We start from the raw sequence: 26,164 nt of genomic DNA, 5'->3' as shown, positions 1-26,164 counted from the left end.
TACTTGGTTTTTAAAGATTTGGGCTGAAATTCACAAAAGAGAAGAAATACAAAGCCCAGGCTGATGTTTTCCACTATTTTGTCAAACTTGGATTTTTCATCTTTGTGAATTTACTGACTTTTCCATGGCTTCTTTTCAGGGCAGGTGGTATTCAGGTGCATTGTCCAGACCAAAGGGAATAAAATAAAAGCAGAAATTATTATTACTACTTTAAGTTCTGGGTCTGAGTTTTCTTGTATTTTCTTAGCTTCCTTTTTAGTTAATGTTCTTTTTTTTCTGTTTTGGGAGGGAAAAGGTGGGGAGGGGATTGTTAGTACTTAATGTTTTCAGTGTAAAGGTTTCCTATGGACTATTACGAACTACCGAGCAAATATGTGCCTCTGTTCTACAGGCCTGTACTCTTTCATTATAAAAAGAAACTAAAAGGCTGGGATTAATGCAGAAACAGCAAAAGGCAGCTCCTGTAAGAAGATTATCACTCTTAATTGCTATAGGAAGATCATCACGCTTAATTATTAAGCAGGTCAAGCTTATCAGTGACCACAGAGCTCTTTCACGCCTTTTGCTGAACCATTCTAACTTAAAATGGTTTCTGTGCAGATGGAAGTTTTTGGCTGCTGCTGCGAGTGGAAAAAGGAAATGGTTGGGTGCAATGATATTTGACAAGAATGTAACTTCCTATTGCCGTGAGCTCCGAGCCCCACTGGGCTTCCTGTCCATGCCTCCCCCCTTCTCGCAAGGCAGGAGCCAGATTCCCCAAGCCGGAGAAATACTGCTTTGCCCCGGCTTGTGAAACACTTGAAGGAGGGTTGCTGCTGAATTGACAGAAATTGGCCCTTTGCTCTTCAGCTTGGGGAGGTTTTTTTTGAGTAAAATTGAGTGCTTGATGAAATGAAATTTTTATTGCAAGTGGTGAAAACAGAATTGCAATTGATACATTAAAAAGGTGAGGTCTGTTTTCACTTGGATCTCTTCCTTCTATGCTGCTAATTGTCCTGTAGATACTCTGCAGGAACAGAAAACGAGTTCATTGTTATTTTTAAAAGGAATTGGTTTAGTCGAGGCAGGTGTGATAGAATGGATATTTGTTTCTTCTGGAATACCTGTCTCTTCCTTTGTTAGATTCCTAATTAGGCTAGTACAGGACTAGGCTTAAAAACAGCCCTTGTCACTAAAATCTGCTGCAATGGTTTCACTCTTGCAAGGACAGAATTAAATACTTCCTAGTGAGTAAAAATAAGTGTGCTCTCCTTAGGTACAAGGCAGGTGGGTTTGTCATCTGCTGCCTTTCTTAAGGTTCTTTCATCCTACCTTTTTCACAGGGCCATGCTGTGAAATTTGACTGCTTTCAGTAAAATGCTTTGAAAACTGTGGGTAGGGAATGGTCATTTAAATTTCATGGCATTTCAGCACAAGGCTTGCAGTTAGTGCTTTCCTTTTAGCTGGGGAAGGCAGCATGTGGCCACTGTGGAAGCCTTTTCTCTAGGTACTTCTTTCTCCATGAGCTCTTTCTGTAGGGTTCATGCTTTCAAAGTGTGTGAAAAAGGCAATGAGCAGTACATCTCCACTTGAAAATGTTTCCTTTTCAATTTAGGGACTCTGGTCAGGAGCTTGGATAAACTGTGCTCTTTCAGAGGTGTGGAGCTTCTCTCAAAGTGGTTTTGAGTTGTGACAGTTAAGTGGCATTCTTGAAAAAGCAGCCTTTTATTTACATGTATGAAATAGGCTAAGGTGCTGTCAGGTTTGACTGCCTTTCTTAATGCTTGTTAATTAAGATAGCCAAAAGTTAACATCTCAGAAATTATTTATGATCTCTGCATCAGTTTTTGAAGAATGAAACCTGGGTTATGCAGGCAGTTCAGAGGGGTTTGGGGTTGGTGTTGTTTGTTTGTTGGTTTAGTTTGTTTTTTTTTGAGGGTTTGGCAACTACAGGGTAAGCAAATTATTCAAAAAAAGTGAATTTGGCTAAAAAGCTTTGAGGTTTAAAAAGAAAAAAAAATAGCATAAGCTGCTTAGTGTGCCTTTGGGATTTGTGGTTTTATTTCACATACTCATGGGCCAGAAGCATTCTTCAAACAGACATGAAATGTAGTATCTTCTCATAACCCTAGAAGTCCAGGACCTGGTAATTCAAGATAGAACATCAAGAATGCCAAGGCTCCTGACAGAACCAAAAGTGTGTGTTTGTATTGGGCAAATGACTCTCCTAATTTGTTTTGGGAAGAACTACAAAAATGAGTAAACTTTATAGTTTGTGCAGTTTTAACAGTTTAACAGAAGATTGCTGACTTCTTAAAAAAAGTTAAATTATAAAGAAGCTTAAAAAAAGGCAAACTAAAGGTTTTATTTCAGAGCAGTTATCATTGTCTGAAGTACTTAGAAATCTCCTTATGAAATATTGCAAAATGAACAGGTAATTATTAAATTACCCGAAGGAAAAAGGAAAATGAAGGTAGATGTTCCGCTTGCCAGGATATTTGGGATTTGCTGGCAGTGGTAGAGATGCTTCAGAGGAAAATGTTTGATGTGTATTTTGAACTAGTGGGCCCCGTACACTCATCCAAAAGAAATAACTCAGCCCAGCTGAATCAAGACTCCTTTTTATTCTTTTGTGTCTACCAGTAGTTGCAGGTTCAGCACAGGCCAGATGGGTGCCTGATTTGCATGCCCAATTCACTGATAACCCACTTAATGATCTCTCAGGTCTGTGCTTGGGGGTTTCTAGGGGTTTATATACCTTTTGATTTTTAAAATTTCTGACTTTTTTTTCTCCCTCTGCTCAAGCAGACTGTCCAGGATGCCTGAAAAGTACAGGTTCCTGCTGGACCATCTCCAGAGAGCGTTGGTTGTTGCCCGAAATCTGGGTGGCTAAAGGCTTTTGAAAGAAGAGGTTTCAGAAAACAATTTCAAATGAACTCAAGTCATTGTGAATTAATTTCTTAATTTAGTACAGATTTTAGTTATTTCAGAAGTTGAGGACTGATTTATGGGAGGGAATAATTCCATTCTGTTAAACATGCTTTATTGTGCTGCTGCTGCTAAAATGCAAACCACAGGCACATCTGGAGAAGAAAGCCTTTTCTTTTCACCAGGATGCTCGCTGTAATGCTTCGTGCCTCGCTGCTCATCATCTCCGCTAGATTTCTTCGTGAGTCTTAGTCTGATTTTTATCGTGCTCTGCATTTAACTACTTTGGACATTTTTCAGGAAGACTGGGTGCGAGAGTAGGGAGAAAAGCCAATTTTTTTATCTGTGTCCTTCCATTTACATCCCATTGAGAAATGCAGCTTTCTAAGCTCTACTGTGGGTTTAATCATTGGAATTTTGTTGTAGTTCTGTAATAAATAAAACTAAAGCAATGCTGGCTTAGGTAACTATTATGTGAAAGGTTTGCAGAATTTGATAAGGGGAAGCACAGGCAGCAAGAGGAGAGAAGGTTGCCCAGAAAGACAACTAATGGCAGCAGAAACACTAGGGCTAGGGGAGAGGAGCTGAGGAGCCTGCTCAGAGTTGCTGAAGGAGAGCGATGCACAAGAGGTTGAATGGAAGCAACGGAGAGTGATTTGTGCTTTACATGTTGAGCTAGGCTTTACGTACTTCTTTATCTTTGTATTGTTTAAAATAAACTAAATATCAGCCCGTTGAAATTTGGTGAGCACAGGTCTTTGCTATATATGCTGCTTTGCCAATTTCAGAAATTAAAAAAAAAAAAAAAATTGTTAAACCTGTCTGTTCACTTAAATTATGACTTTGACCGTAAATCGTGGGATTTGTTTTTAGAGATTGTCTCATCTATTTCACTGGTTTATTTTGGTTTAGCTCCCCTTTCCTATTTTCCTCTAGGCAAAACATGCAAAATAGCAGGCATGCATGTACACATACTATTTGATGGGCTAACAGCGTTTTGGCCTTTCCTGCTTTCCACAGTGTAGGATTTGATCCCTGATGTACGTAGCGTAGTTCAGAGAAAGAGATGGCCAGTCTTCTTCCAGAAGCAGCACAGCTCTCTGGTAGAGCATGTAAGTGAATTCCTAAGGATGGGTTGCCAATACCCAAGCATTCAGCAGCAGTGAGTCAGTCCTCTCCCTCTTCCCTAAACAATGCAGTGCTAAAAATACCAGAGTATTTTGCCTTCTAGGTTTCCAGCATTTAAAAATCACATTTTTGTTCTTTTACCTGCTGGATGTTTTTTCTCCCCACTCCCAACCCCCGCCCCAATAAAAAAATAAAAATCCATAGACTGCTTCATATGTTATCCCCTGAGTCTTATGTAAGTATGGGCCTTCAGAAGTTCCTTAACTCTCCAGAACAGAGGTGATGAGCATGACAAGGTTGAGGCCATGGGGAGCTGTGCTTTCACAGTTGCTGTACATGTAGTTTGCCTGTGAGCTGTATTGTTGCAGGGTATACTTATTTTCTGATGACTCTTTTTGTTTCTAGGAAAAAAAAAAGTTTGCTTACCAAAAAATAATAATTTAATAATTTTCCTGTTTATGATTTTGGCAGAGTTGCCTTAATGGTAAACAGAAATTTTAATTTTGTATTTCCAAACAATTTTATCACCTCTTTTAAAGCTACCGTCTGTCTTCCAGGAGCTGTAGTTTAACCTTCATAGCTGCTGCTTGGTGCTTTTACTGTCTTTAGTAAATGGGAGATTGAGAGAAGAGTAGGACTAGGTGATGTGACAAACCAAAGCTTTATATCAGCTCTGCAGAAGACTTCGGTTCAGCTAATGATGGGGATCTGTTTCTGTCTATGTTAACTTCCTCTTAATTAACATTTTTTGATTTGCGAAAATAGTTTATTTGCATCAGCTGTACTCAGAACTATTAAAAATATTTGGGTTTGGTTGTTTCTGTACATGTGAGTCTCATCCTCTTATTCTGCTTTTTGTTTATCAGGTGTAATATAAAGAAACGAATCTAAAATTAGTCAGTAAATGCGGGGTTTTAAATTTCATTTCTCTGTTTCAGTTTACATATAAAAATTATGCTGTCTTATACAATACATACATGCTTTTGTATCTCAGAACCTCATCCCGTGGGTTCATTAATATTCCTGTGCTGAATGTACAAAGTGCCAAAATGCCAAATATAAGTCAAATTCTACTTTTATTGGTATGCTGAAAAAGAAAATAGTACTGTCTAAGCAGATTCACTCATAAGGGACCTCTTGTACGTTAAAGAATCCAGTTGCTTTTGCCTTCTGCTTCCAAGAAAACCCTGCAACCATAAAGAAAAAGACCCAACAATAAAATACCTTTCCCTGACTTGCTTTTTCTTCCTCTGCTGTGAACAAAGGGCATAAAAACAAAGGATGAAGAAAGGGCACCAAGTAGCAATTAAAATTATTCTCGACTATTCAGATGTTGCTATCTGAATGATCAGATAACATGCATCCCAAGATTGTCTGAAGTAATCTGTTAAAGAAATAAAAGATACAAAGAAGACTTGAAGGAGCTAATAGAAGAAAAGGGGACACTGGGATAAACTTCCTTCCAGGAAACTTGCCTTCACTCCTGCTCTTCTGCATCTTACTCTGCAGATTGCTGAGTGTATATAATTAGATGAAGTAACTCACTTTTGAAGTTTTATTAAAAAAAAAAAAAGGCATAACAAACCCCCAAAAACCCAACACACACCCCAGCAATTTATTTAGAGTAGATTTGGCCTTTTGTTTGAATTTTTTAAGAGAAATAATTTCCTTGTAATTTTGGCCACTGAAGTATGAATGATACTGTTAGGAAGAAAGGTCTCCTTCTGTTGCACTTTGGTGGAAATAAAAGGATTTTTGCCTCTTTGGATCAAATGTCTGTGTATAGTATACATTGCCTATAAATATGGGATTTGGGGCTGTAAATAAATACATAAAAATCATAGTGATCTGGTGGTTTACCTGTTTTTACTAGCTACGTCAGAGAGTAGCAGAACTGGAAGAATCAAGGGCAAACCAGTTTCAATTACGTGTTTAACAGCACGCTCAGCACATGTGTAGTGAGCACCCCTGTATTAGCGTCCCCTTTCGTTAGCCCCACAGCAGCAGGACACCAAAATGTTCTTTCCTGGAGCAGGAAACGTGGTAGAAGGCTGGGACTTCTCCGTGTTCCTCTGATACCCTTTTCCCTACAGATTAACACCTCCAGGGCTTCTCAGTGGAGGGCATATGATGGTTTAAGATTTTACAGCTCTTGTTCCATTTAAACAGCAACAAGCTCAAACCAAACCTGGTGCTCTGCGGTGACACGTTTCTCTACTTGCACAGGTGGCTGGGGCTTCTTGCATTCCTCCATCCTGCTCTTCTACCCTGGTATCACCCCTCTTCCTTACCCCACCTTTCCCTTCAGTCCCTTTTTGTCTGCTCCACATCCACCTTTCTCCCCGGCAAGCATCCCTGGTGCTGGGAGTTGTGTGTGCACTCAGGATTTGTCGCTCTCTGCTGGGTATTTTCTGTGAGGCGGGGTGATGAGCTGGAGCGGGCTAGAGCTGTGGGTCTCTTGGGCCCATCCTCTCCTTTTCCCCCAGAGCCTGACCCCCATCTTGCCCCTGCCCTGGTGACGGCATGAAGCCTTCCCTCGCCTCCCCAGTGTTTCAGCTTTCTTGTTCTTTTCCCCTGGAGATGGATGGGCCAGGGTGTCAGCGTTTTAAATGTATTGTGAAGATGGAGAGCAGGAAGGGCATTGAGTTGTTGGGCTGGCAAGTGATAATGAAGCCAGTTAAACTATTTTTTTGATACAAAGGCAATTACTACTAAGTGTTTAAAGTAGTTGCCAGGAATTACTTTTCCCTCTTCTGTTTCTTTTTTCCTATTTCCCTCCAGTTCTGTTCACTCGTGCTTAAAAATGTGAAAGGTTGGAATTGACCTGCTGTATCAAAATTTATCATTCAGAAGTCAGTGTTCAATTGATCTGCCTGAAAAAAACAGAGAGATGTCATTGAGTGTGGCTTTGTTAGACAGCATGCTTAATGTGAAGTTAGCTGATTGTAAAAAGCAATTAAAGAGTAGTTGGAATCCAGGCTTTTTCTGTTAGGAAAAGGACTGTTTCTCCACATTTGTTGTTTCAGTACTTCCATTCTTAGGCTGATATTTGTGTGTCTTTCCCAGGCCTGTAACATTCTCATGAAATGACCCGTGTACTTTTTTGGACATGTCATCTGCAGCCAGAAGAGAAATTTTTGGCATAATTTGAGGTGAATCTATTAGTGAGATGAGGCTCTTGGAAAAAAAATAAAATGAATCCATAAAGTTAAATGTTCTGTTTTAAAAGGTGGCTTCAACTTTTAAATGTCTTAATAAATTGCCTTTGACATTTATTTCCATGTCAGATTCCCTGCAGAGATCTGAATGTGTTGAATTGTGTTTGGAGCGTGGGGATGCAGAAGGGTGTTCTGCCAGCTTCCAGCTGGGTTTAAGAGACTTGCGGTAACACACTGGAGAAGTACATTTCTAATGTAGATGGGCCTGTCCCTTTCCCTCTATAGTGGTGGGTTTTTGAAAAACGCATCCTTGTTGTTCAGGTGCGATGGGCAGAATGATCCCCTGCCCATTCCCACTATTCCAACCTGTCATCTTCTCCCTTGTTTTTTTTTTTTTTTTTTTTTTTTAAAAAAAACAAACCACAACAAAACAGTGGTGGATGTCTTTCCACTAGCCCTGCCGTTGCATAAACTCGGGTCTCAAATTATTTTTTGGCACTGCTTTGGGGCCGCTGATAAGCGGTGCAGACGCCCTGGAGCTGGCCAGCGGGCAGGGTCATGAGCACAGCGCCGTCGGAATGTGGCTGTTCTGCTTTTGGGGCCAGGCTGGAGCTTGGAGCCATGCGGCAGCTTTTGTGGGGTGCAGAGCAGAAGCTGGGTGTCTCGTAACCACAGTCGCGTTCCTGGGGCTGCTGGGGAGCGGTGTGCAGGGATGCTCTGGAATTAATTCCATGCTCAGGAGTCGGCTCAGAGCCTGCAGAGTTCGTTAGCTGAGGCTTAGCTTCAGCCATCCCGGGTCCAGGCTGCCTTCTCCAGAAGGAATGGGACGGCAGCCCTGGGATCCTGCTGCTGCAGTTCTCACAGGGCTTTTCCCGTTTTCTGCCTAGTAAAGGGTTGGCTGTGGTTGTTGTCTGCACAGTAATACAGTGCATTTGTAAGAACCAGTACTACAGCATGGCCTTGATCACCCAAGCGAAATGAAATGCGGTCTCCTACATCCACAGCTGCATTTGCACCCAGCATGTTGGGTACCTACTGCAAAGAGTGAGGGTTGAGCAGGAAAAGAGCTAACGCTGCTGGAGGTCCCCAGAAGGAAAATTATTAAGTCTTGGAGAGCTGCTGCCAATTACACAAATTGGCACAGAGGAGCACTCAGCTTCTTGCCCTTCTCAGCAAAGGTTTTTCTTGTGGGAAAAGGTATTTCAAGCGGTGACTGTAAGATGCTAGAAACTTAAGTGTTGGGGGTTTCAAGGTGATACTGCAGTGCGCAAACCACTGGATTAACTGTTACTTTGCAGTGTATGGGTGTGCATATAAAAAAAGGATCTGAGGACCATTAAGAAATGTGCCTTCCCCCAAATCTCTGGGGCTTTTACTGCAGTAGTAATTTTAGTTCGTGTGAGTTTGCAACGACACAGGCTTTCCTTCTGGGTATGTCTCTGAGGCTGACTTTGGAAGGGGAAGAAGGTGCCGATTGCTGTGATGTTTCTAGGAATGGAGCAAGAGTTGGCTAGAGCAGAGACAAGGTGGTTGGAAGGAGACTGTCATTCACCTGGACTTTGTAGTTCTACATCATCTGTTCTTTCATTATTTTCTAGCAGCTCCCCAGAAATGCTACCTGGATATATTGCATTCCTCCTGCTACAGCAGCAAGGGAGTTTTCTCCCTTGTATGAGAAATATTTTCATAAAAATTGTGGGTTTTCATAATAGTAAACCTGATTTTTCCTGACTGGCAATAAATTATGATGTCTCTCCTGGTTTGGTATATAACAACAGAATTATGGAGGTAATTTAATATATTAAAGGTGTAATGTTACAGAACTACATTTTTAAATTGGGGACCAATAAACTGTACCACCACACATTATGCAAAGCAGCCGGATAACTAATGAGACCACAGTCCATCCCTCCCTTGCCAGACTCATCCTTGCTTGGTTGCTTATTAGCATCATCCAGTAAAGATGAAACTGGTTCTGGATATGCAACATGCAGACTGCTTCTAGGGAAGTTTTTAACAGTATAGCACTAGGTACGTAGATGTAATGAACAAGTACTGGGCTTGTTTTTTACTGCTGTGGTTGTTGGGACTTGTGGAGGACAAGTTTTAATTGAGAAAGTGGTGAAAATATCCTGGGATTTCTGTCTACGTTATAGGGCATCAACTCATGTTGAAATAAGCTAAAAAGGTGCTAGAACTGATGGGAACTTTATTGTGAATTTTCCTAGGGCAAAAGGAAAGATGATGATGTGTGTGTTTCACATTATTTCTCACTCTCTTTTGCATATAATAAATGAGTTGGCTTTTGCATTAAAGCCACAGCATTTCTTTTGATGTCGGCTTTTGCACAAGCTGCTATTTACTCATCTACCTCTGCATCTGTCAGGTGTGCTCGTACCAGTGCTTGTGTGAATGGCGAATTGATGAGACTGGGGATCTGCTCCACGCTGACGTCATTTTCATTCCTCGGGACTCTCTTCAGTTGTTTTCCCTCTGTTGTTCACTGCACAGCCCCATAAGGAGGTGTACCAGCATGACTGAGGGGGGTATGTGGAAGGAAGGGAGGTTGTCCAAGCCAGCACTGCCTCTAAAATGGGATACTTTTCAAACTGCACTTTTTTTGACATGAGCTTTCCAGCATGTGCTGTTGTATGGAAACCTTCTTGAAAGGTCAGTGTTACGGCAGCGAGAGGAATGTATGAAAAGATTTGGAAACAGAGTATGTTTAGAATATGAAGAGTCAGAGCCTGTAACCTGTCTTCCTTCCCTGCAATGTGTAGCATCATGCCCGCTAAATATTAATTGTGGCTTCCCCCCCCACTTTTTTTTTTCAGCTTCTCAGCAAAGATGCCTCCAAATGGGAAGGCCTTACATTTTCACCCATCAGTTCTGCATTTTGGAATGCAGTGAGTATTCTACTTTATTGTTATTTTGTTTAATAACAAAGCGGATAGGAACACCTATACTGGGCTATATTTGAGTAAAGAGCATTAGCTGAGATCATGCTATTATCTGAAAAAAGAGAGAAATAGTAATTGCCAGAGTTGGAACTGTGTTTCTTGCCTTGCAATACTTTGTAAATGAAAAATGAACATAGTTCTAGGCAGGAGGAAAAGGGAATAGGGAACCATAAGACATTCTGGGTACATTTCAGGTGTTTCTGCATGGGTGTCAAATCAGTTCCTCATGCTGGTTGTTAATTTCTTGAAAAATTGCCTTCCTATTGAAGGGGGAGCTTGTTGCTTCCTTTAACTTCTGAAAATAAAATCCAGAAAGTCCCAGGCAAAACATACTAGTAGAATACCTGAGATTTTTATTATTAGTAGTAGTAGTTCTCCTCTAAGAAAACTGTAAAAATTATTCTTAAATGATAATCAGCCTAACTGAAAATAAACATGGTCCCCTTGTGAGTTAAAGGAATGTTTCACAAAATGAAATGTACAGAATGAAAGTGTAAGATGCTGGGTTTTAGAATATATTAGCTAAAGCAAAAGCCTTAAGAGAATTGTTGCTTTAGCTGATAAAACAAGACTTTGTTTATTTAAAGTTTTTTATTCAAAAGTTTGTGCCTGGTAAGGGTTGTTTTTTTCTTAAACTCCCAGTGACTTAAATGAGTTTTGGCTAAGTACACTTCTCATATCCTAATGTTACTTATTTGTCTTTCTATACTGTTTCCAAAGAACGGTTACAACTAGGAAATTGTTGCATATCAACATGTTTTAGAGTGATTTGTGTTTGCTGCTTTTTTGTGCATTGCTTGTGCTTACAAAGTGAATAATTTCTTTCTCTTTTCCCCCCCCTCCTTTAGATTACTAGGGTTACCCAGAGCTAAAATGCTGCATGCCTACAACCCTAGTAGAGATAGAGAAGTTGTAGTGAATTCAGTGTTTACAGCTACTAGACAGTTTCATGTGTCTCCTGCTCATAGCCGGGTGAGTGTTGATGTACTTTTGGAAACTATGTAATGGCCAAGTGCCAAGCCTTTGTGCTTCCTTTGGCCTAAGCTTTTCATTCTGTGTTTTCTCTAAATGCTTTTTTGTAGGACCTCCAACTTTTTTTATGTTTTGCTAGCATTTTTTTTGCTCACTTCTACTTATACTGCTAAGGGAGAAGACATCCAAAACCTACAGTAGAAAATGTGTTTTACAGTAACAGAGAAATAGAAGAATTTTTCAGTGTTAAAGAGGCTGTTTAAATCTCATTCTGCTCTATGCATATTATGCAGTAATCCACAGGCATGTGGGTGTTTTACAGCCTTGAATTTTCAGTCTTTAGAATAGTCTTGCATATTCCTCAAAAAAAACAACTGCAGTGAAATGTTTTATGTATTTTGTATTGCAATTATGAGCATAATTGCCTTATGATCTAAGACCATTATTTTAACTCTGAGTTTTTTTAATGATATATAACAATATAATGCATGTTAAGAATGAATTGCTGTGATCTCCATTTGATGAAGCCCAAGTTTTATCCTCTGCTGAAGTGCAAAGGATTTTTATGCTTTCATCTGATTTGTGTTTTTTACTAGAATGTGGATTACTGTGAAGACATAAATGTCATTGTTCTTTCAGTTAGACCTATTTGATTACTGTGTTGCCCAAGTTCATCTTTGACTTGTTTGACTATATATGACAGGGGTGACTGATTCACTTTGTAATAGGTATCGATATGTGGGGAAGCGTTTTTGTGCATGCAGAGGCTGTTGGTGCTGCGTGATTAACTGCTCGTGCAAAAACGAGTCTTGACTGACCAGGCCTGAGCTGGTCAGGAGGCTCCAGCCATAATTACATCAAGTTGCTGTGTGGTCTCAATTCTTCTCCGTAGTAAGATTTGAGAGTTGTGGACAGATGAAACTTCTCAGGGCTGAGGTTCTGCTTAGTGGGTCCTACAGATAGGGGTGTACGTGTGGAGATGTCTGTTGGGCCCTGCGAGTGAATGGTGGATGTCGTGGTCAGCGGAACCAAGCAAGCAAGCTTCTCTATGGTCTCTGCAGGTGATTCCAGCAATGGGAAAAATTTCTTTTAGAGTACTCTTCCTGCCAACAGAAGAAGGCAGTATTGAAAGCTCATTATTTATAAATACCTCATCTCATGGAGTACTTTCATATCAGGTAACTACTCTTAGTTTTAGCTTGAGTATTGGATTTACTTGTGTTTCAAAAAGTGATTTTCATACATTTTGACCTTAGAAACTTTCAGAGTTCATTGAATTCCTGATACAAATCAGATGGGGTAATGTTTACATTTAATCTCTTTTACCAGATCCTGCTAGTCTCATGATCCTTCATACAACTATATGGTTAAAAATGCTACTGTTAGTGGGGCTACTTGTGGTAGTAAAACTGAGGGCATTTGTATGTGTATACTTTGAAGATCATGGTCCTATCACTACTAGTTGGTTTCATATAATACTGCAGTCTAGACTGCACTGTGCTGGAATGCATTTGTCATGAAAAACCTATTTAGGAAATACTTTAGGTGGTTTTCAGCTACTCTGCAAGATTTTATGTAAACACATTGGGGATGTAGAACAGGGTGAGAGGTTTAGGCCCTTAAAACATCAAAGTCAGTAATGGTTATGCATTAAAGCTGTCTATTGTCTGATTATCTACTGAATTCAAGGAAGTCTTAAGTTTTTTTTTATTTTTTATAAAGGACATTATATACTCCAAATTCTTTGCATTTATTAATTTGTTAAAGAAAAAAACAACTCTGAATTCAGTGATTTAAAAACAATGCCAGCTTTAATCAACCATCCAGCTATTTCATTCCCATACTTTGATACTGTGCTGGAAAACAAAGCTCCTTAAATTGAAGCATAGGTAGATTCAGCTGAAATACATGTTTTTTAATACAAATGTTGCATTTATCTAATATTTATCAGAGGTAATACCACATTTGGCAGGAATTTTTCATCAAGGATGAGGGGAGAGTGCATTATAGACTGATTGACCTTTTTGACATCTCTCCTCTCCTTGCACTTGCTCTTGACCCCTGGATTTATTGCCCAGTCAGCTCAGCCAGGGCCTTTTATCAATAAGTTGCAGGGAAGCATTTGTCAGTGACACCAAAAATTCAGTTTGTCTCCCGTTGGACTGCTGCTAAAATCAGTAATGGCCTGGTTTTCATGGACAGTTTTACCAGCCACCTGAAACAGGAAGTAGCTGCCCATGATTTCAGCTTGCATTAGATTTCAGAGTTTCAAATTCAGACATGACTTGAGTGGTTGCTGCACAGTTATAGTGCTCTTGAGAGCCTAGAAGCCTTGAGACGTGTTTGATGTTTCTGATGCATTTATTTATGCAAGCGTATGTACAGAAGTTCCACCTGAATGGAGAGAAGGTACCACTATAGTAGAATGTACTTTGTAAATGCCTCCATTAAAAAAAAAAAAAAAAAAAAGCGCATATTCCCTTTGATCTGATATTTTCTATCTGTAGTTGGACATCTTCAGTGAACATAGAATGAATTGTATTCCCCTCTTAATTAAAAACATGTGTTTTTTTCTGTTAAAAAATAAATAAATCTTTGCATACAAGTGAAAAACCCCCAAGGCATTTTTCTTAACCTCTGATGATTTTTTTTTTTCCCGTTATCTTGCATCTCATTGTCATAAACTAATCTTGGTGGAGCAGAATATGAATACAGGAAAAAACATTCAACTTGCAAATCTTGCAGCGCACTGAAAACTGTAGACTTCAAAAAACCAAAATTAGCAAAAATTATTTTCCTCAGTTTTTAAGGCAAAGCCATTGAATTCAATATGCAGTTGTACAAGAAACAAAGTTTTCCCATAAATTACTGCACTGCCAAATGGTGATAATGTGTATTGTAATTGCCTGAAGAATAATAAGAGTTTAGGTGCTCTTTTTTTTGAAATAACCTGATGCTGGGCTGCTGAGTGCTTTGTTTTGTTTTTCTAATTGTGCCTGAATGAGTGGAGATGCTAAAGTGCCACTTACATGTGTAGTTACTTTCCATGTTGGAACTTTATAAATTGTCTTTTAAAATAACCTAACGTAAAAAACAAATCTGTTTCTTGGGAAGATTGTTATTATTAGCTAAATAGTTTCATATGCTACTGTGATAACTGAAATACTAGATGCTGATGCAGTGACCTTATTTTTTTAACACCAGGTTTTTGGAATGGGAACTCTGACGTCTTCTCCAGAAGAACCTAGAGTGCAGCTAGCAAACGCCTACTTACTGCTTCCACACGTTCAAAGCATCCAGGCATCACACATACTGGTACAGTATACATTTCAAATGCAGATGAAACATAAATCTCCTGAGACGTGAAAGGTTTTTGTCCCCAGGTTGTTTTCATGCAAGGAACATTAACAAAAAGTCCAAGTATCCGTGACCACGGACGGGAGAGAGTCGCGAGAGACAGGGCTACTGTGATGAGCTGGTGTTCTGGTTTTATGAGTCAGTCTTTGGCATTTAAACTATTCCCACTTTTTCATGCTCCTGTGGCGTGCTGTCCTCTCAGTTGTGCCAACAAAACTATTGTGAGGCCCTGCTCTGAACTAAACTGGAGAATTGGTCTGCCCCCCCAAAAATTAAACTTTGTACTGTAAAGATGGGAGGGGGGCTGCTTTGGTTTGTTCTGTTTTTTACTTCAGACCCGTTCCCCGTGCCGGTTCACAGCAGGGCTGCGCCAACAGTTTGCCACGGTGAGAAAGCATGGCATGCTGCGTGGATGAGGATGAGAGCTGGGAGTCAGGCTGGAAAACCCCCTCCTGCCCGTACCGCTGCTGAGGATATCAGCTTTGCTTGCCTCAGCTTGACTAAACCAGGGAGCTGTGGAGAACACAGCAAGGTGGATTTATGAGGCGTAACCACTTCAATTGAAAGAAGCTTTAACGATTTCTGTCATTTGATTGCAATTGCGGGTATTTTCATAGTCTTCCAGGCCGTACAGAACCCTTCAGGTGAAGAGCTAACTGGAAAAATTGATCTTTCAAATTTTCTTCTGTACTGTACACAGATTTAGGTTTTTTTCAAAAACATATTTAGAATATCTTTACATGTAACAGAATTTAATCTCTTAGCTAAAAGTAAGGTGGGTTGATTGCCTTTATGATGTCGTCTTCTGTTCTACCTGAGAAAAATTTTCAGCTCAGATTGTATTTTTCAGTCTGCTACATACATGTTGAGTCAATCTTATCTCTACCTGAGGATAATGTACAATTTCCTTCTTTTGCTTTCTTTTCCTCTGCACCAGTCTATTTCCTGTAATCACACAGGTGTGCTTGCTTGTGGGTATATGCAGAAAGACTCTTGCAAAGTAACCGAAAATCTTCAGGTTTTGTAATTTGGAGTGCTAGGGGTAGAACTGAGAAGGGTTTTTTGGATGCTGTTCATGACATGTCTCTCTGCATCTTCACATCTAGCTCAGTAGGCTGTTTTCAGGCACTGTCTGAAGTTTGGATGTAGTCTCTTCTGCTTCACAGTTCTGTCTGAATTCCTGAGTAGAGAATTTTTGGGGAGCATTTGACATTTTCCTTACTGTACAGTGAGGAACATTTTCCTGTGGTTTATGTCTCTAGAGTACGAGCTCGAGGTCATGTTTGGCAGTGCAGCATGGTACCACCTGGCACCAGTCTTGTCACAAGACATGAGTTGTGAGAGAACGTTGACACAGTTCTCCTAGCTGTGGGTGTAATTTTCCTGTGCTGGGCTATAACTGGGGAATTACTCTTCTGTTCACTGAATGTTACCAGTTTCAACAGAAATGCTGCAGCAGTGGGACAGGCTCCTCAGCTGTTCAAAGTAGTAGACAAGATCTAAATACCGAATAGGACCTTATGGCTCAAGTTTGGGTTTCTTTTAGAACAATGTTGCTCTATAGATAGCTGTCCTCTCCAGAAGTGCCTCCTTCAATTCACCCTACTAATATTCTGATCCAGATCCCACCAGAATTGGTATTGTTCTGTCTTGTTCAGTTTATATTTTAGGCTCAGAAGCTGTGGAAGGAAGAGATATCTATGAGGTTTGAGTGAGTGACTGCATAGGTGCAAACTTAAGGATACATAACTATTAAATACACAATGGAGATTTGTAGTGAAAAACCACTTAAACCAGTCATGCTCACTTAACTGTGCACATTTGCTGTACCCCATTTAACTGAAGTACAATACCAGTGTAAGTTCAGGATAGCGTTAGCCTCATTTACACATCCCGTGTCATCCTGGGATGAATGAGTTGTAACCTTGGTCAGCAATGTCTGGTTCGATACGCTGAAGGTATCCTTAACCTTACCTCTGAGGTCTCCTGATGCTGCTTCAGAACCTGTGAGAAACCTTACTGAGTGCTGCGTGATGTGCGTCTGTTTGTTGCCTCTATTGTCTCCTGTTTTAAAGATGGTTATGTTTAAGCTGTTTGGTAATACTGACATCCTTGATCATCAAGGCCAGAAAGAGAATGTCATTTAGTCCCATCATGTTCTTGGTAAAATGGCTTCTCAGAACTGCTGGAGGCATTGTTACCGTAACCCCTAATACTTGTTTTTACTCCTTTGAGGGTTAGAAACGTACACCTGACTTCCAATCTGAATTGGTTTGGCCAGTTTATATTTGTTTGTTAAGATGTACATTTAGTTGACATAACTCCTTATGCTTCTGATGCTTATACCCAGAAGAATTTGTAGGTGGCATCTCATCTTTCAGCTTTTGCCTTGCTAAGCTGAATGGTCCATCCTCTGCAGTATCTTTTTCAGTGGTGCTCTGTTCATTTTTTTAACCAAGCTGACAACCCCTTTTTGCAGCTTCTCTAATTTGTAAAAATTTATTTAAAAGGTGAATGGCCAGAATTGTACATAGGGATATGGATGAAATTTTGCCTCTGCAGATTATTTATTTATGTTGGGAATATGAAATATCTCTGGGGATTATAGATGAAAGTTTACCTCTGCGGTAGTATTTCCATTGAAAATACAGTATGTGACAGGTTTGTGTTTGCACATTTTGTGGAAAATTAACTTCCATTGATTTTGTGCATTGTTTTTATCCTTTAATAGGCAGAGGTGTGCAGGTCTTTCTTTTTTCTGTCATTCCCCAAGGCATTTTTTAGCAGAAACTCTCGTGATTAATAAGAAAAGAAAGACAAAGTTGCCTTTTCTACTGTTGAATTTCACCCTCTTTCTGTTACTCGTTTCAAAGCTTCAGCTTTTGAAGGGTTCAGGGTTGGTGTGCTCTGGCTGTGGTCCTGGATCTCAGGATTTCTGGGTTCCTGGCTCACTCACAGGGAGGAAAGAAGAGCTGTGTCCAACATTGTGAATAAATACAGTATGTCCACGTGGCCATTCAGCAGCGGCTAGTTACCCCTAAGCCGGAACAGATGGTGGAGCTCATATAGGTCATCTTTGTTTATACAACTTTTGGATACTTTTTGCTCCAGTTGCCTGTTCTTTGGCATTGGATCGTATTTGGGTGGCACTGATAGGGCAGGTCTATTACTGCCTCGTTGTGTTCAAAATGCTGTACAAACACACTGGAAATGTCAGTGGAGGAGTGACCTGCAGGGATGTCTTATCGATTGTGGGAGGCACAAGCATCGCTTTGCTGACTTCCCAGAGGAGTTCAGAGCTTATGAACCAACGACATGGGAAATACTGCAAGGACTGGGAGGAATCCAAGACTCCTTAAACTATGTTTTGTGCCGGTGGACAGAGGATCAGAGAAGCAAATGTGTGCAAGCATGGTGCTTGGGTGTGGAGAAGGAAAGTAGTAGGGTTTTCTTGGTGTGTAGTCCTGATAACTGCCTGCAAAAAACTGATGAAACTCTGCTGAATCATTATTGCAGGGACAGCTTATTAACACTATTCAGGATGGAGATAGTTCTTTGGGGTCAGGGATTGTCCAGGGCAGAAACTTTGAAGTATCAGCCTTCAGGAAGAAGGGGAGGCTCGTTCAGTGTTTGTTCTTTTTCAATTATACTACAGCTAAACTCCAGGAAGTGGTTTGAACTCTGCAGTCCTGATAATGATACAAGAATATCTGTGTGAAAATCTTGTATAGAGCCATGTCTGATTGACAGGAGACCTAAGGCAGAATAAGTTCTTCTCTTAAAAGTAACCTCGAGACCATGGTTGCTTGGTGGCTGTTGAGCTGGCCTGTGCCAGCCTTCCTGTTGATGGTCGGTCTCACTTTTCATGGCCAAATTATTTTCTAAGTAGTTGCCTACTGTACTGTCCCCGGTGAGAATCCTAGACCTTCACCAGGAGAGTGGGGCTCCTTGAAGATCAGATGGTTCAGGTTTTTAGGGCTTTTTTTTTGAGAGATGCCTCTTTTTCTTTAAAATTCAAGAATTTACCAAAACTGGTAAGAATTTAATTCCTGTGGCTTCCATCAGACTTCTGTGTTCAGTTCATATAGGATTTGTGGGTGCTGTGTGTGTGCATACGTGCAGGTATGTGTGCATGTGTACCTAATACGAAAGAGGCACCAGGTAGTAAGGTGGCAGGGGTTGTACTGCTTTGCAGTGCTCTTCCTAACTTTTCCCCTCGTGCTGTGCCTCTCCTCTTCAGTTCGGCTCTGGTGCAAACATACGCTGCATAACTCAGCCTCTCTGCTCTGATTCATAGGCAGTGATATTTGCAGTGTAAACGGAGTGCTTGCGCTACTGGGACATGTAGACATAGTTCTGGGTTTGTCTTCTTGTAAACTCTGCTTCTGACAGGGTTTTCTTCTCAGACGCTTTATCTTTTCTTTACAGTTAACACAGCTGTCCTACCAGTGTTGTAAGATAGTGAGCATGACAGTTATACATCTATTGTCTGCCTTAGAGAAATAAAAACCCTTTTGCTTTTCTGAAGGTAGCTTCACAAAGAGAAAAAAAAAATACCCATAAAAACCAGATCAGCATCAAATATACCCCAGTAACACTTTTTTCTCCTCTGTGCATGTTACTTTAGCAGCTTTAATTTTAAGGTGACAGCAGTTTCCAGTGTAGATCTATGCCAGGTCAAGAATAGGACTTAGCTGATTTTTTTTTTTTTTTTTTTTTTTTAAGGGATGTGGAGTCTTAAAGTACTTTAAACTACAGTGGCACTGAATAAAAGCTAACAGCTCCTTATTTAGGACCGTGAAAGTGGTAGTGTTCTCTCAGGAATCACTGAGAATAAGCATCAAGGTTTTTCTGACCAGAAAAGTGACCCCCAAAGTTGCTCTTTATATACTAGTGCCTTGTTAAAAGTCCACTAGCAGTCATGGCTGTGAGAGGTTAGTAAGTTGTGCATGTTTTAGAATCAAATGGGTTTATTTCCCGCTCTCAAAATTTGATGAGTACAAAAGTGTTTGTAAAAAAAGAAAGGAGGTGGCAGGGGTTTGTGTACCCCAGAGAGCTGCGCTGGGGACAGGGTCTGGGTTGCTGCTAACCACCTTTGCAGAGGCTACATCGCCCTCTTGTGAGGAGCCTCGGTCATCTTGGTATGAAATTCAGCTGAATCGGGAGTGCAGAATATATGTTGGCTTCCTTTTGCCTGTGCTTTTATAAAACCAGACGCCGTGACATGCCACACATGTGGTAAATTACTCTCTCTTCAGGTGCACCCTGCCCACTTCTGCCTGTCCCAGGGAGATAAGAAATAGGGTGTTGAATACTTTAAAAGGTTTTCTTCACAGTTTTACTTTTCAGCATCAAATTATTGAAGTTCTTTAAAGTCAGTTGCATCAACACCTTCAGAAACTTGAACCTGCAGATATCCCACTCAGATATTTTGTTTAGTATCACAGGAGAAGTTGGAGGGTGTGTTCCACATCAGTCTCAAAATCACCGGGTAATTTTGTTGTAATTAAGGTGCTGATAGAGTTGCTGGTCTGTCATTCTGAAGTTTTTTTTTTTTTTTTTTTATTTAGAATCAAGATACACTGGCTGAGCAGTTTGTACAAGTAATTTGGCAGTCCGGATTTCCAGATAACTTTCATGCACTATACTTGGCTTTGTTGGCGCTGTTGCCCCGTTAGATTTATGAGTGCTTTACAAGCTGGCACAATCAATGTCATCTTTTCCTTTCTTTTCCCTTTCTGATCAATAAAAAGGCGAACCAAGCATTTTTTGTCCTTCCATTTTGGCATGAAGCCATGTTCAAGAAGCATTATGTTGTTGTCCTAGCAACTGTATTTCAGTATCCAATCAGCAAAGAAAACATACATAAAACATGGAAAGAAGCTTTTAAATTATACAAAAAAGGCTCTGTTGAATACAGTTTATTGACATAGGAAAGTTTATAAGGGTTGCTCATGTTGGTGCTGTATAAATATTTAATAATCATGTATAAAAATAGTTTGATAAGTAGATGTTGATGGAGTTCTTGAGAATTAGAGGTTGATTGCTGGCCTAATGTACAGAGTAATTGCATTTATATTTAAAATTTTCTTTACGTTTCTACATGCAGATGTAGAAATAGTCCTATTATCTTTATAAATTGTGGTATGTGATTTAGATTTATATGATAACATCTTTTGAAGCAATGTGCTTGATGTTTTCTTCACTTTTTTTTTCTTACAGGCAGAAACCATGAATGCCAGTCTCTTGCGTGTTCACCTTGAATGCAGTTTACCTAATGAGGCGTATCAGCAAGTTAAGGTATGTTTTATTATAATTTTATATTTATTTAAGTTTTATTATTTTAATTCGAGTTTAGAGGGGCACTTTCCTGAGCTCTGTAAGTTTTTGCAACAATGCAGTTTCCGATATCTCAGTTTAATGGGGAATTGTGCTTTTAGCTATGCTTTTACAAAACTCTACACTGTGGTATGAATTAAATGACACACACATAACTCTGTGACCTTTAAGAGAGGGGGAGATGGTAAAAAGACACCTAACCCCGCCAAAAAAACCCAAATCAACCCCACAGGCTAACTGTTCTAATGTGTAGGTGTTGTATCACTTACGCGGAGTACAGAAGTGATCAGATTCCTGTGATTTCCTTTCTCCAGGAATGTTTCACAAGTTTCTAGTTCACACTGACAAGGGATCAGTGAGCTGAGAGGCTGAAGTCTGGGCTGTCTGGGTCGCGTGGAGGCTCTGAAAGTGGTCTTGGCATTGGGCAGAGCTGAGGAGGGGCGAGCCTGTTAGCAGAAAAGCCCTCTCCGAAAGCTCTGAGCATTCAGGACAGTAGGTCTCCTCCTCCTCCTGGGCAGTACCATCCAAATCTCTCTTCCTCTCTCTCCTCAAATGTCCTTACACAGTAAACGGGTGTTGGTTCACAGCAGTGATGGTACTCAAAAGCGTATTTTGTTGGATGAGATATATAGGCCGGCGCTGTGGTCTGCAGCACCTTTCTTTCATCAAGTGTGACGAGGCCCGGACTCCGTAGCTCATTTTCTGTGCATTACGCACCACAGGGATCCTGTGCTGTTTTACTCCCGTGTTTGATTCTTGCCTTGCATTGGTGAGTAAGGCTAGGCTTGAGATGCACCTGAACATCTGAAATTGCACGTGGTGCGACTGCCTGCTCTTCGGTGCGAGCTTCCCAAGGGCACACCACCCCAGTGCTCCACTCTCCACAGCAGCCTCGTCTCCTGCTCCTGGCAGGACCCTCAAGTGCTGAGGGTTTCTTTGGTGCGGTGCGAGTGGTGGACTGGCATCCCGTTCCCAGAGATGCTTCCCCACTCCCCCTGTACCTGCTTCCAGCAGTTCAGATTAGCTGGAGATGTTTTGCTGCCACTCCCTGAAAGGACTTAATGTGCCAGGGGTGGAGTTTTCCTCTTCCTCCTCCTGAACAAATTAGTCCTTTTGGTAGGACATCAGAGCCTGGGTTTAGCGACCTTCATGGTGTGGTGCAGGACAAATTTATGTTATTCACTGTTGATTGTCTAGTTTTGGTTTGCTTTGTTGGCTTTAATTTTTTTTGCAAAATGGTGTCTGCGTCTTTGTAGTTGCTAAGACTCAGCTGTCTTAACAGCAGCCTCTACTTAGAGAAGGAAATAAGATCCTATTTGTATTTATCTGAAGTATTCTAGCCAGACGACAGTGTTTTCTATTAAGAATTGTACATGTATGTTTGTTTTTTTAAAATTACTTCAGTGAGAAATGGAGACAAAAAACACAGGATTTGGAAAAATTAACTATAAACAGACCAGTGAACATGAACTGTCTTCCTACCATTAAGACACATGCATCAGTCTGTTTATGGCACATTTTATTGAAGGCAGAGGATTTAACAAAGGAAACTGTTTTGCAGTCCCTGAGGTGAGACTGACTAAGACAGTTTATAAATTTGCATTCTTTCAAGGTTCAGTGTCCTTTTTAGTTGTTTTTCATCTTTGTTTTTGCTGTGCTGTCTGTACCTGCACTGTCTTTGGTTTCTGCTGAGATTTTAGCAGAGGTCCTAATAATTACTCCTGTTTTGCCAGCACTTTGGTGCTGGAAACCTTGTCTGTTAGATAATACCTTTGATTAACTTCTCAAGATACTTTACTGTAATGAATTTTTTCTATTCCCTCCCCCACCCACACACACCCTCTATCCCCTTGTCTCGCTCCAGAGTTGCTGTTTTATGTCCGATGACCCAATGCTGCTAGAAATGAGCTTAACGGTAAGAATGGAAAATGCCCAACAAGATTTTGTGGAGCACAGACAATACTTACTGGAGAATCTTTTTGTAGTTTATGTAGCAATGGAAAAAACGAAGACCTCGGGTAAGTCCCAAATATGACTGTTAATTGTAATAGAAGTCGGTTTTATACATAATTTGTAATTTGATGTGCTAAATTTAATCAAATTCAATGACAGTTAAATTTTGCAAGTAAGAGAAAATAAATCAGTTTAGTTAAACACTGCTTCTCAGCCACTTTGTTTAGGGCAGAGTTATTGTGAGTGCAGTCCTCTTTATAAAGGTAACGATTGTAAAGTTGTCAACTACATCTGTTTCATTCTTTAGTCCCCCATGCTTATGTATCTGCTTAAACAGCACGGAAAGATGTCATGGTCCTTCGATTTCTACAACTATATTTCTGATTTCCCGTCAATTAAGTTAACTGTAATAAGACTATGAGGGCAGAATGGTTTGTACAATACTGAGGATAGTGGCTGTTGTGGAAAGTAGGGTAATGAGGTAATACAGATGTGCGCATCATTTGTTCCTGTAAGCTAGAATTTCACCGGCAAAGCAATCAACTCCTTGCAGTTCCTTTATGCTATATTTATTGGGTGAACAAATCCTCTAAATCCCCTGGATTTAAAATTATTTCTAGAGATTTGCAGTCTGTTTGAATAGCTTTTTTTAGACATTTCTGCCAGTTCTATTTTCTGATTGAAAAAGAAGGAACGACTTAAGAATCGAGATTAAAATAATATTTTTAATGCACTAGGAAAAAAAAATCACATGATCTTTTTGTCTTTTGAGAAGTTCTGTTCAAGACCTAGTCACAAAACAGTGTGTGCTCTTCCCTCTGTGCCTGTTCTGTGATGTGACATTTACAAAGAGCTGAAACTGAAATAGCCACTGTAAATCTAGTTTCCATGCCGATGGGATGCCAGTGCTTTGTTATGTTGAGCTGTGGATGTACATTTATTCTGATGCTGGTAGAGAATTGTTCACATCTGTTGTGTCAAGGGTGCTCACTGTTAACACTTTTGATGGTTAAAGTACTATAGAAGTATGCTTTTAAGGCTGTTTTCTATTAAATATAATGCAATTGTAAGTCTTCACTTATTTAGAGGTTGGTCATACAAGCCCTTTGGACTTGCTGTCGGTGGGAAGTTCCATATCTTGCTCCATCAGTACCGGTGATGGCTTTACCATATCAAACGGCAATGCTTGCTTGCCTTCCATTTGTATAATTAAATGAGGCACGTGGTCTTGAGGAAAAGATCTAACGCATACGGTGCTGCTTTAGTCTCAGTGTACAGCACGTGTTAGCACCTGGAGTGGGACAGCAGGTAGGCAAGGTCTGCACAGGGGAACTGGCCAGCTGGGAAGGTGGAAGAGGAGTATCTGCTTTAAACAGCTGTGTGTATGCGGAGCATCTGCTCACTCAGAATCAACATCTTGAACCCTCTTTTGGAATGTGGTACCTGTAGGCTTGCTTTCAAGCAGCTGAGCAAAGCCCACTTATTATTAGAAATAGTGTCTGGTGAATTGGGAGAGTGTCCTTTTATGTCAGCCTGCATCTACTGATGCAATTCAAGTACAAGCAAGGGCAAGAACTCAGGTCGTCATCCTTCATGGAAGTGTGATGACCACCCTGGTATAATAGTCATCTCTTGTTCTGTCCTTCTGCTCTTCTTTTGGTCCTCTACATGTTCGTAGTGTCCTGTGGATGGGAACATGGCTTTGCCAGTGACGAAGGGTGGTTACCCAATATAGCTGTACCACGTTACCAGTAGGTGAAAGCTGAGTTATACCCATCTCCTGTTGCTCTAGTCAACAGGTTACTACCTTACCAGGCCCTTAGTAAATTGTGGTAGTGTCAGCCATTGTTGTTTCCTTCCACTGTGCTTCCTGTCTCTCTGTAGGAAAGGGGGGAGTTGTGCTTCATCTTGGATTTAGGAGATAATGAAGGAAGGTTCCCTCTTGACGCTTGCCTTCATGTTTGTGGCCAAAAGTCTTGTTGAGTGAAATTTTACTCCTTCATGAAATGATTGCCAGCTCAAGATGTGAATAGTTCCTCCTTTTTACAAGGGTAGATGTCACACAAAGATTTTTAAATTTAAAGCAAGATTGCTTCTTGTATAAGTATCTGACAAAGCAAGAGTGCTTCCATCCTTGGTGAACTTACCTCAGTGTTCATTCTTTTGGACAGGTGATTCCTCAGTAGATGTGTACGTCTTGCATTCTGGGAACAACCTTGTGCATATACAGGTAATCATGAGCGTCAGGAAGTCATATTTAAGCATGTTAAATTTGATTGGGGAATTAATTAGCCCACTGTCTTACTCTCTAATAACAGATTGATTTTGCTGGTGGCAAATGTCACTCTTCTGTATTTTTAAAATGTGCCCAAACATCTAACAGATATTTTAGATGACGAGTGGTAGTTCAGTGATGAATTTTTTTTTAAGACATAAGAACTGTTAACTTGAATAAAAATCCGTGGGTTGATTTAGAAGATGTGAGAAAATGGCAGATATTGGCTGGCAGATTTGGCAAGACGATACACTAATACAGGAGCTACAATTATAATGGTAGTACTGATCAAGGATCATTGTGTCTTGTCTTCATGCAGGAAATACGGCAGTTGTCACAAAAAGACACATCGCCTGTGGAGTTTGAGCCAGTACTGCTATCTTCATCATCTGCTAACTTTACAAAAGTTGCTTCTATTTCTTGTAAAGGTACATGATATGTATACTTACAGATAATATGATTAAACAGGACTTGATTATAAAAAGAAAGCTTTTTTCATCAGACAGAGAACCTGAAAGATCTCAAAATCAACTTTTCTGGACTTTCTTGAGAAGGAGGATGGATTCTTTCTGCTAATTGTTTCCACCATTTTTGTGTATATATGCTTCTTCTTATGCTGATCGAAGGCTCTAAGCTATGCATATTTCAAAAAGGGGAAGAAAACATTTGCTAAAATGTTAGCTGATTTTACAATAAGCATAATTATTGAATATGTTTTTTCAACATACTTTTATAATTTGTGGTTATTTTTCTGTTTCCAATATATTTTCTAAAAGGCTATTGTGCTTGGGTGGTCATTTTCTATGACATTTCTTGGCAGGATCATTGAAGAGGCTTGCCTGAGACCCGGCATGTTTGTGGAAGAGCAAAGATTAACATTTAAGCATTCCTGCCTCCAGCCTGTTTCCCATTCTGACCACTAGACTGCAGTACATAGACTTTAAACATTTATGAAACGGGCTGCTTTCATAATGACATCGGTACTTGTTTTTCCTAGAAAAAAAAGGGCAAATGAGAGGAAAGAAGGGGCTATATGCTAAGTGATTCTTTTTATGAAACATTTTTTCATTTATTAAAAAGAGACAGTGTGCACTGAAAAGTAAGAATTCTGTGCC

General features: G+C 40.2%; 1 protein-coding gene across 5 annotated transcripts in view; it reads left to right on the top strand.

The window, feature by feature from the left end:
- TMEM131L (transmembrane 131 like) overlaps positions 1-26,164 on the top strand; it is an 81,322-nt gene that overhangs the window by 24,750 nt on the left and 30,408 nt on the right. For 2 of the 5 annotated variants that reach the window (XM_042807603.1, XM_042807602.1), the window contains exons 4-11: positions 10,028-10,099; positions 11,002-11,125; positions 12,187-12,303; positions 14,330-14,440; positions 20,705-20,782; positions 22,686-22,839; positions 24,946-25,004; positions 25,369-25,477. In XM_042807603.1, coding sequence (XP_042663537.1) covers positions 10,028-10,099; positions 11,002-11,125; positions 12,187-12,303; positions 14,330-14,440; positions 20,705-20,782; positions 22,686-22,839; positions 24,946-25,004; positions 25,369-25,477 — 824 coding nt within the window. Of the gene's footprint in view, positions 1-10,027; positions 10,100-11,001; positions 11,126-12,186; positions 12,304-14,329; positions 14,441-14,868; positions 15,088-20,704; positions 20,783-22,226; positions 22,391-22,685; positions 22,840-24,945; positions 25,005-25,368; positions 25,478-26,164 lie in introns of those variants that run through there. The other 3 variants (XM_042807604.1, XM_042807607.1, XM_042807608.1) reach the window with 3 other exon arrangements.

The sequence above is a fragment of the Tyto alba genome, unplaced genomic scaffold, assembly GCF_018691265.1.
Source record: "Tyto alba isolate M040663 unplaced genomic scaffold, T.alba_DEE_v4.0 Super-Scaffold_6, whole genome shotgun sequence".
Classification (NCBI taxonomy): domain Eukaryota; kingdom Metazoa; phylum Chordata; class Aves; order Strigiformes; family Tytonidae; genus Tyto; species Tyto alba.
The sequence above is the reverse complement of the archived record's forward strand: the minus strand, read 5'-3'. Positions and strand labels throughout refer to the sequence as shown.